At 54.2% G+C, this 10,865-nt stretch overlaps 1 protein-coding gene across 1 annotated transcript; it reads left to right on the top strand.

The window, feature by feature from the left end:
• Positions 1 to 513: 513 nt before the first annotated feature.
• ASB1 (ankyrin repeat and SOCS box containing 1) lies at positions 514 to 9,097 on the top strand. The gene is made up of 5 exons (XM_082285090.1): positions 514 to 571; positions 688 to 834; positions 2,546 to 2,848; positions 5,918 to 6,303; positions 7,793 to 9,097. The coding sequence occupies exons 1-5, from the start codon at positions 537 to 539 to the stop codon at positions 7,924 to 7,926; spliced, it is 1,005 nt and encodes a 334-aa protein (XP_082141216.1). The 5' UTR covers positions 514 to 536; the 3' UTR covers positions 7,927 to 9,097.
• The last annotated feature ends 1,768 nt before the right edge of the window (positions 9,098 to 10,865 follow it).

Genomic DNA, 10,865 nt, shown 5'->3' with positions numbered 1-10,865 from the left:
AGGGTGCTGGGCACAGCCCCGAGGCTGCCAGGGCTGCAGGAGCGTTTGGGCAGCGCTGCCAGGGATGCCCAGGGTGGGGTTGTTGGGGTGTCTGTGCAGGGTTGCACTCGATGGTGCTCGTGGATCTCTTCCAAGAGAAGATCGCGGAAGCTGCGCTGCAGGAAAACCGATCAGGAAAATGACCAGGAACGGGGAGAATATGACCCCATAAAAGCTGCGGGACACTGTCCGATCCCTATCCCGGCTCCCAGCCCCTCAGCGTCCCGCTGTGGCAGCCCCGCTGTGCCCGCAGCGGGAGGAAGGAGCCGCAGCTCCCTGAGGGGAACAGGCGGCCGGGCCGGCTCTGCCCGGGGCGGGGCGGGGCGGGCGGCTGAAGGAGGAGAGGCCGGGAACCGGCCGGGCCGCGGGGCCGGCGGGGAGAATCCACCTTAACGGGAGCAGGAAGCGAACGGGCACCAATCAGGCCGGGAAGGGAGGCCGGGAAGGAGGGACCGGGGGAGGGACGGAGGGAGGGCGAGCGGGGCCGGCGGGGCGCGATGGCGGAGGGCGGGGACCCGCCCGCCCCGGGCAGGTACCGTGGGCAGGGGGGTTCCCCCGGGGGTGGCCGTGCCGGGAGGGGCCGGGGGACAGTGGGATGACCCCCCTTTGCCAGGCCGAGGGTTCATCCCGCTGTGTGCCTGTCTCCAGCGCAGGTCGCAACCTGAAGGAATGGCTGCGGGAGCAGTTCTGCGACCACCCCCTGGAGCACTGCGAGGACACCCGGCTGCACGACGCGGCCTTCGTGGGGGACCTGCCCACCCTGCGCAGCCTGCTGCAGGATGAGAGCTTCCAGAGGTGGGCACGCAGCCCTGGGGACACGGCCCCGCCACCTGCCAGCTCCCCCCGGGCTGCTCCCCATCCCACCCGCTTCCCACGGACCTTAAAGAGCATCCAGTCCCAGCCCTGCCATGGGCAGGAGCACCTGCCACTATCCCAGGGTGCTCCAAGTCCCGTCCAACCTGGCCTGGAACACTTGCAGGGATAGGGGTTTTTATGGGAGAGGTGTCAGGGAGGATGCTTCACTCGCCGTCCTCACAGCTGCGCCTTTTGGGGACTCCCATCTCACCCTTTTTCTTGTGAGAGGTGTCAGGGTGCTCTGCTCGCTGTCCCCACAGCCTACACCTTCTGGGGACCCCCATCCCACCCGCTGTTTTTGGGGGACGTGTCTCCTAGGATGTTCGCGCTGTCCCCACAGCCTGCTCCTTCTGGTGACCCCCATCTCACCCCATTTTTTCATAGCATGGTTTGGGTTGGAGGGATCTTCAAGCTCATCTTTTCCCACCCCCTGCCATGGGAAGGGACACCTTCCACTATCCCAGGCTGCCCCAAGCCCCGTCCAACCTGGGCTTGGACAATTCTAGGGATGGGGGTTTTTATGGAAGAGGTGTCAGGGTGGGAGGATGCTCCCCTTTCCCCCGGATCGTTCCCCTGGTTTCCCAGGAGGCAAATCTCACACCAGCTCATGAGGCTGTGGCAGCTGTGCATGAACTCTTTTCAGATCGGGATAGGAATGTGATACCAGGAAAATGGGAGCCTACGGATAATGGGAAAAACATACAAAAGGGATTACAATCAACTATAAACCTGAAACACCCCATGTTACAAAATCTGCCCAGTGCTAACCCTGTGACTGTGGGGATAGTTAATTAATTTTCCTGCACCGTGGAGAAATCTGCTTAGAGTGCTAAATGTCTCCCAGCCTCAAAAAAAAGGTGTTGTTTCAGCAAAAAATGAGAATGAGCCAGCCCTTCTTTCTGCTACCTGGGCAGCTGGGGCTCTTGAGACCCTTGGGCTAAGATTTTTTTAAAAAAAAGCAGAGTTTGACAGGAAGAGGAGGGTGGGGCCCACAGCTCAATTCCACAGGTGATGGAGTGAGCAGAGAAGTGATAACTTCGAATTTGGAGGTAGATGTGGACCTCAGAGCTCATCCCATTCCACCCCTTGCCATGGGCAGGGACACCATCCGCCATCCCAGGCTGCTCCAAGCTCCATCCAACCTGGCCTTGGACATGCCAGGCATCCAGGGGCAGCCACAGCTTCTCTGGGTTACTAGTTTGGGACATTCCCCTGTAAAAAGGGACGAAAGGGAGAGGTTGGGTTTTTTTTAGGTGATTTTTGAGGCAGGGTTTGTGCAGGTGTGCAGCCCCTGGCACAACTGAAGCCCGCCATCCAAGCACGGCTCTGCTTCGCGCCAGAATCTCTGGCTATCACCAGAGGTTATTGACAGGAGCTTGCTGGGGCTGCTAAAAGTGCCAGAAATCAGAGAATCATATCCTGAGCTGGAAGGGACCCACAAGGACCATTCAGTCCAACCCCTGGCCCTGCACAAACACCCCGACAGCCCCACCCTGTGCATCCCTGGCAGCGCTGTCCAAACACTCCTTGGGCTGTGGCAGCCTCGGGGCCGTGCCCATTCCCTGGGGAGCCTGGGCAGTGCCCAAGCTCACAGGGGGCACCCTCCTGGAGGGGAGGGGGCTTCCCTAACTCCGCGTTTGCCCCGCTGCAGCCGGATCAACGAGAAGTCGGTGTGGTGCTGCGGGTGGCTGCCCTGCACCCCCCTGCGCATCGCGGCCACCGCCGGCCACGGCCCCTGCGTCGACTTCCTGCTGCGCAAAGGGGCCGAGATCGACCTGGTGGACGTCAAGGGGCAGACGGCCCTCTACGTAGCCGTGGTCAACGGGCACCTGGAGTGTGCCAAGATCCTGCTGGAGGCCGGCGCTGACCCCAACGGCAGCCGGCACCACCGCAGCACCCCGGTGTACCACGCGGCACGGGTGGGACGCGCCGACATCCTGCGGGAGCTCATCAGGTCACAGCTCGGGGCCGGGAGGGGCTGGGCACAGGGCTGGCTCTCCCTTCTCCTCTTCCCTTGGGATGCCTTCCCTCCTCGCCTGGCCACAGCCTCGCTTGACCTGGAGAGGAGAGGGAGGAGAGGTGCCCAAAGGGACCATCCTTGGATTTCCCGTCACTTGGCCTTAGCAACAAGTCTGCTCCCACGTATTCCAGTCCAAGCCCAAGAGAGGAGTCTCCAGTTCTGAGCCCACTGTCCAGTCAGATCCAAACCTTGCCATCCCCCCTGCAGCAGCCATGCCCCTGACGGGAGTAATGAGGGAGGTGATTCCCCCAAAGAACCTCCCTGGGTGTTGGGTTTTCCCTCAGGAGACTCCCTTGGCAGCACCGGCCCAGGGAGTGGGCTCAAGGTGTAGCAGGAGGCTGTGGGAGCTTGAATTGCTCCTTCTGTGGTGTGCCCTGATTATTCCTCCTTTGAAATTGGAGGATTTTTGTCCAAGGGAGCATGCTGGACAACTGGCCATTGATGCCAAATAATAAGGGATCATAATGGGAAAGTATGGGTTTTAGGGAGAAGCAGTGAAAGAGAAGAAAATGGAAGGAATCCCTTGGATGACCTCAAATGCTAGAAAATAACAAAAGGATTTGAATAGGAAAAGATTCAAAATCCTTGGGGATTTTCTTCCTTTTTTGGATTTTCATACAAGTGCAGCTTTGAGGAGGAAGGGGGGACAATCCCCCCGGCTTGCTCCTTTCCCAGCAAGCTGAGAGGAGCATGTTCCCATCAGCACGGGCTTGTTGGTACAGGGTTCAACTCGCTGCATTCCCAAAAACCTCCCCTGCTCTCTCCACCCAGGCAGGGTGAAATGTAGCGAATGGTATTTCAGCAGCACAGGGAGAGCTGATGCCTTGATTTATGTGTCTGCTCTTTGGGATACCTCGCCAGCAATATTAAAAGCAAGATTTTGGACAACTTTCAGGATTAAAAATTAACTGGAGGTTGTCCAATCTCTTTTTATTAGGCAATGTCTCTCCCAAGGCTGCTAAGCTAATACCAAATTGTCAGATTGCCCAAAATTTCAAATGTCTCAGAGTAGGGATTTCACAGGTCTGTGCAGAGTTACTTAGTGAGAAGTGCAGCCTTTATGTTACAGAGATTTTTGACATGTTGGATCGGCAGGATCTGGCAGGGCAAGTGCAACGAGGAAGACACTTTTCCTGAGACAGGAGGGAAGATTTTGAGAGAGCCTGAAACCCAGTCAGGTTTGCTGCTCATCTGCTTTGAAAATCCTATGGTAGCACCATTGGGATCCCTGAGCATTCCTACAAGTGCTGAACCATGCGAGAGGTGAAATGCCATCCATGGGTTTCCGTGGCGTGGCTGTGGAATCCATTGGGGGGATCCATTTTATTGGGAGGCTGATGGACATATTTAGGGTTCTAATGCCAGGGTATAAATGACATTCCTCATAATTTGGGATCATGCTCTGGTGGGATCTGCTGCTGCCTGCAGTGGAACTGAGGGTGGCAGGGATGAGAGGATCCTTTTGCCAGGCTAAAACTGGGAAAAAGAGAGCTGCCAGATCACCCCCATGCCTCAGGTGCATGCCTGACCCTGCTAAAAGTAGAATTTGGGGGGTTTTCTTTGAATTGAGGGTTTCCACTGAGAATTTTGATGGTAATAATGGGGATAAAAAGGACTGAAATGAAGGGAGATCTGCTGTCTGCTCAGGAGGCAGTGGCCTTACAACAGCCCTGTGGAAATCCTACAGCAGCATGGATAACTGTCCAAATGCTTGTTGGACAAAATAATCTGATTTTAAAGGGAAAAAAATACACTTTGTGCCATTTGCAGCTCCGAGAGGAGTCTTTCAGCCCTTGTTTTGGGTGTGCTTAATTTAAATGCAATTCTTCCCAGCCTCAGAACTGGAGGATTTGGTTAAATATTTGTTAGGTAGGGAGCAGTCCCCGCTGGTTTCAGTGAGCACTGTGCCTGCTTTGGGGCAGGATTTGTCCCCAAAGGTATTTTCCTTAGTTTTATGAACTCCTGGAAGGAATATAATGCTATCTAGGAAAAATCTAAATCTCTTGAGTGCTCAGTTTGCAATGTGGGGAGAGGGATTGGTGGGTGAAGGAACCTTTTTTTCCCTCTGTGGGTAGAACGGACAGCTTTGCAATGAAAACCAGCTACTCCTTAGGGATTGTGTTGTCTTCCTTCTTCTTCCCATCCAAGCTGCATGGGAGGTAGATGGAATTACTGTCCCCACTGCCTGGAGGAATCCCCAGCAGATTCCAGCCCCTCAGGGAGCAGGGGCTTGTCAGGGATGTTTCACAGTGGAGTGCAGATTCCATTTCCCTGCTGTTCGGGATCGAGTGCCTGGATTGCTGTTTTGGCCCGTTCTATCCTGGTGGGGAAGTTATTGCAGCATCCCTCTTCAGTGGAGTCATCTGGAAACATCCCTGCTCCCCAGGCAGCTCGTTAGCATCCAGCATGACGTGGTGCTGGCTCAGGGCTGAGCCATCCCTGGTGCCAAGACGTGAGAAGAGAGAAAATAAACTAAAGGTTCCTGGGTTGAGATAAGGAATGGGAGAGATAAGGAAGGGGAGAGATCACTCACTAAATACCATCACAGGCAAAACAGGCTCGGCTTGGGGCTATCAGTTTAATTTATTCCTAATAAAATCAGAGCAGGGTAATGAGAAGTGGAATAAATCTTAACACACGCCTTCCCCACCCCTCCCTCCTTCCCAAGCTCTACCTGTTCCCCCTCATCCAGCATGGGGGAAGCTTTTCAAAGAAGCCCTTTAGGCCCCCACTACCAAAACCTGCCCATGCAAACCCAGTCCCTCAGGGGGGCAAGGATGTTGCTGTTCCTCCTCTCTCCCAATCCTGGGCTGCTGTGGGCAGGGAAACATCTTGGCTTCTGGGAGATCAGACCGTGCTGGATGCGTTGTCCCCACTCGGAAGTTCTGCCGGACCCACCTGAGGGTAGGGATGGGCGGGTTCCAGAGGTTCTCACTCTCCACATACCCTTCAGCCTCATCCCTTGCCACCATTCCCAACCCTCCTTCCCTCTTCCTCGAGCAGGTACGGCGCGGACGTGGACGTGAATCACCAGCTGGCGCCGCGTGGGCCCGGGCAGGCGCTGCGGCCGCTGACCACGCTGGTGGTGTGTCCCCTGTACATCAGCGCTGCCTACCACAACCTGCCCTGCTTCCGCCTGCTGCTCCAGGCGGGAGCCAACCCGGATTTTAACTGCTGCGGGCCCATCAACGTGCAGGGCTTCTCGCGGGGCTCGCCCGTGTGCGTGCTCGACGCCGTCCTGCGGCACGGCTGCGAGCCGGCCTTCGTCCGCCTCCTCATTGACTTTGGAGCAGATCTCAACCTCGTCAAGGTGGAGGCCTTGGGAGGTGAGGCCACGGGGAGGGTCAAGGTGAACCCCGAGGCGCTGGAGGTGTTCAAGGAAGCGAGGGGTGAGTGGGTTTGAGGGCCCGGAGCGGCGCTGCGGATGCGGGAGAGCTCTTTGGAGGGGTTGTTTGGAAGTGAAGGTGCTGTGGGGGTGGTGGGGTGGGTGTTGCTGTCCTCACTTCAAGGACCTTCAGCAGCTTGATAAGTGGGGTCTAAGAAGCTGACAAACGAAGCATTCATGACTTCACGACTCCCTGTTTTTCCCCTGTTGCACTTTGTACCTCCATACGGTGTTTTCCTCCCTTGAGTCCTTCAGCAGCCCAACCTTTGTCTGTAACTCCACCTTTTTCATCTTTCTCAGCTCTTTTCCATTGCCCACCCATGTAGGCAAGGCTTAGGGGTCCTATCCGAGCTGGGCTTTGGATCTGTGGATAGCCAGTGGGATCCATTTCTCCAAAGCCACACAGGTGTGTCCCAACCTTTCCTGTGTGACCCTGAGCTCTGGATCCAAGAGGGAGTTTAGTCCGGACAGGCTGCTTGGAAGGAAAGCCACAAATGGTGGTAAAAAGGGGCAGGAGGAAGCTCAGATGGAGGTGAAAAAATGTGGGGAAGAGTGCAGCACCTCGGAAACCCACCTGGTGAAGGCCATGGCTTTGCACCAGGGGTGGAAGTGGGGTTTCCCTCTTGAACTCCAGAGGAATTTCAAAGGGATTCAGACTGTGGGATGCAGCTCACATCCCCAGGTTACTCAGCTTTGCATGGGCCTGGTTTTCAAACCTGCCTGGGCTTCTGCTGAGAGAGGCTCACATAAGCTGGAGTTCCATTGGGCCTGGGTTTAGGAGGCAAACGGGACTCCTCCAGTGGAGCATGTGGCATAACGGGGTGGTGCCGTGGAAGTCCGGTTCCTGAATCAACATGGGCACCACCATCCTCTTGTCCCTGTGCTGGAAGAGCTCTCCAGGGACTCAGAGGAAGCCCTCGAAAGATGGGACAAGGCCTGAGCTGGCTGTCAGTGCTGTTGTTTCACAGGGGATGGGTGAGAGAAAAAATAAGATCTACGTCATTTTAAAATGATCCAAATAGAATCATGGAATATCCTGAGTTGGGAGGGACCTACAAGGATCAAAGTCCAACCCCTGGCCCTGCACAGACAATCCCACCTTGTGCTTTCCTGGGAGTGGTGTCCAAATGCTCCTGGAGCTCTGGCAGCCTCGGGGCTGTGCCCATTCCCTGGGGAGCCTGGGCAGTGCCCTGACCCTCTGGGGGCAGATTTTTTTCCTGATACCCAACCTAACCCTGCCCTGGCACAGTTCCAGCCGTTCCCTCAGGTTCTGCTGTGGGCTGGGCAGTGATGGCCTCCATGGTCACGAGCCCATCCAGCCTCCAGCTGGCCCTTCCAACCTGCCTGTGTGGCAGCTGCTCCAAATCCAGAAGGTTTGGCCTCCTCACGAGGCAGGATCTGTGCCCCCTCAGCTCCCATGCAGGGCCTCGGTGTTGCTGTTCTCCCTCTCTCTTTCCCCAGTAATTCTTTCTTCCCTGTGTTTTTCCTTGCAGGCCGCACCCGGAGCCTCTTGTCTCTGTGCCGCATAACTGTACGGAGAATACTTGGCAAATCCCGCCTGGATCTGATCCATAGCCTTCCAATCCCAGACCCCATTAAACAATTTTTACTCCACGAACACAGTTAAAGGGCGACTGGCTGCTTTTGGGGACAGTTGGACTTGGGAAATGAGTGCCCTGACGGAGCCAGGTGCCAGTCCTGCCCCTTTCCCGGAGTGCACCTGATTCCCTGCTCCTGTGGATTTTTTCCCCCCCCTGCTCCAGATTTAGGGTGCAGTGATTCTGTGTGTCTTATCTCCCTGGGGAGAGGCTGCTAAACGTGTGTGGGTGTTGCTGGAGTAAATACAATATATCCTGTAGCTGTTGGCAAATGTGTAACCTCTGTTCCTGATCTGTGTCACACACACACGCCTGGGGTCTCTGTGCCATTTCTGTGTGGGGAAAGTGTCCCTACTTTCCTGCCTTTCCTTTCCCACCACAGCACATAAAACCAGAAGTCCCTACCTATGTTATATTCCATAACCCATGGTGAGACAGAGAAAACCCTCCTGGATCTGATGCCTTGAGAGGCCTCCTAGAAACAGACTGGACAGGAGTAAGGGAATAAAAGAGGTATTTATTTGAAAGGCCTTCAAAGGTACCCCCTGGGGGCCAGAGGCTACTGCCAAGAGGGACCCCAAGATGGACAACAGGTCATGAGCTTTTCACACTTTTGTAAGTTTGGCATTTGCATAGCAGGGTTAATTCTCCAATTAAAGCTTCATTTAATGATGTAATTCCCCTCAGCTTACCCCCCCTTTAGAGACCTTTTGGTTTATACTTTTTGGGCCTAGGACAGTCTGAGTGTCCTTGGAGAACAGGCCCAGGGAGGCTTTGCTATGTCTGCCTGGCATGAGAGAACAGAAATTACCAGGCTACAAGGAACTTCAGAGTCACACACCAGGCAGTACAGGATTTGAAAAATAGAAAAGCTAAAACCTAAGGCATCAGATCCACTTAACAGGTTGGTTTTGTTTCTGTGTGGAAAAGGGAGAAAGAAGGGGGTTTTTTTGAGGAGTTGGGGGATTTTGTGCTTCCAATCACAGTGTTGCATCCAGCAGCCTGGGCTCCTTTGATTTCCAGTGCCACGAACTCGCAGAAGAGTCATTCTGCAGGGAAGTCCACAGCTTTTTGTTGGGATGTCAGGGTCAGCCAGTGACATGGTCAGTGTAGAGGAATCATTGTTGAAACAGCAACTTTAGAAGGATAGAGATGATGGTGCCTTAGGATCTTGGGAAAAATCTCAGGTGGTAATTGGTACTTGCTTTTACTTTACTGATTCAAGTAAAGCCCCTGTGCAATAAGTTTATTTTCTTGGGTGATTTTTCTTTGCTAGCCCTTCTTCCCCATGCTCATCCAGCTGGCAAAGGTAATTTTCCTGATGTGACCTTAAAGATCAGAGAATCCCAGCCTGGTTTGGGTTGGAAGGGACCTTAAAGCTCACCTAGGTGCAAGTCCTTGCCATGGGCTTTCCACTATCCTGGGTTGCTCCAAGCCCCTATGGATTTACCCCGTAGACCTCGACACTGGTTCCAAAACATTCTTTTCCCAGAGGCATAAATAAATGCTAAGCAACCCAAAGCAGAGGGTATTTCCAGAGCCTCTCCAGGTGAGATGCAATGCATGTGGAACTGGGGGCAGGTGAGGAGGGGCAGCTCTGCACCGTTCCCTCTCCAGGCCTGCAGCTGGTTTCGGTTTTCCCGGCGCTGGCAGCGCGTTCCCTGCGAGTTGTGCGCCTGGCTTTATAGAGGTGTGAACATGCCTGGGAGATGCAAACAGGTTGTAAAGCCTCTTGGCACCTGGCTGGGGGATCCATAATGGTTTGCAGGAGCTCTCCGTGCTGCCGAGCTCCAGTATGGGGAGGCAGAAAATGAGATGGGTTGTCTTGAGAAAATGCCACGGGAGAGCGGCTTTGGGGTTGGCTTTTCCCTGCGGGTTTTTACTTGGTTTGTAAGTGGGGCACCCAGCTGGGGTGAAGGAGGTAGGATGGATGTGGGGAGAGCTGGAAGGACACCCAAGGATCATCCAGCCCAGCTCCTGGTCCCACACAGACACCCCAGAAATCCCACCCTGAGAGCGTTGTCCAAACGCTCCTTGGGCTCTGTCAGCCCTGAGGCCTCCCTGTTCCAGTGCCCAGCCACCCTCTGGATGGTGGTTCCATCTGGAATGAGCTACAGTGAAATGCCTCAGTGGGAACCATGGAGGGTGGCCCAAAGAAATTGAGGGAATCGACTCAACTCAGTGCTTGATGGAACTCCGGTCTATAATTAAAGCTGACCCCGTTACAATGTTAATTAGAGATCCCATCCAAAGCATTCCCCTGACCATGGATCTCTCCAGGTCTGAGGATGGTTCTTCCAGCCTTGAGGTTCACCTGTGACTTGGAGATGTGCAGAACCAAAGCTTTGGAGTGCCTGGATCGTCCATCCAACTTCCATCTTCACGGAGGGACTTTGCCTCTGGAAAAGGCCAAACCTTTGGCTTGAGGGCCTGGAATGAGTCCAGCCTGGGGACAACTCACATAATATTAAGATGTGAGTGCACAGAATTCTGTTGGAATGAAGTCCCTGTGGAGATTGGTTGCTGAGGCTACTTAAACCCAGCTTTCCCGAGCTGATTTAATGCGCAGAGAATTTGGAATTTTCACTGTTCAGAGATAATAATGAATCTTAAAATAGATTCAGGGTATTCATAGACTTCATTGTCCTATTCTATAGGGCCAAACCCTACATCCTCTGCTTGTCCCTGTCCTTTTAAACCCAGGAAACAACATCCAGTATGAAATCTCAGTAATGTGTGCATTTTCACACTGTATAAACAGCATTTCTTTTTGCCTTAGCTTGCACTTCACCGTTCCCTCCTATGTAGCAAAGCATTCCCTTTCGTAAAGGTGATTTTTTTCCGTGTTGTCCTTGGGGCATGATCAGATAATCTGAGTAAAAATTGAGTTTTGTGAAGTTGTGGATGGGAAACGAAACAATCCTGCAGTGTCCATCCCACCCATGGAAAAATGCCTGTTATATTTGGT

The sequence above is a fragment of the Coloeus monedula genome, assembly GCF_965178545.1.
Source record: "Coloeus monedula genome assembly, chromosome: 7".
Taxonomy (NCBI): Eukaryota; Metazoa; Chordata; class Aves; order Passeriformes; family Corvidae; genus Coloeus; species Coloeus monedula.
The sequence above is the reverse complement of the archived record's forward strand: the minus strand, read 5'-3'. Positions and strand labels throughout refer to the sequence as shown.

Coding starts and splice junctions, on each gene's coding strand:
- ASB1 (XM_082285090.1), top strand. CDS start 537: ATGGCGGAGGGCGGGGACCCGCCCGCCCCGGGCAG. Junction 572..687: donor GACCCGCCCGCCCCGGGCAG/GTACCGTGGGCA, acceptor GCCTGTCTCCAG/CGCAGGTCGCAACCTGAAGG. Junction 6,304..7,792: donor GGTGTTCAAGGAAGCGAGGG/GTGAGTGGGTTT, acceptor TTTTCCTTGCAG/GCCGCACCCGGAGCCTCTTG.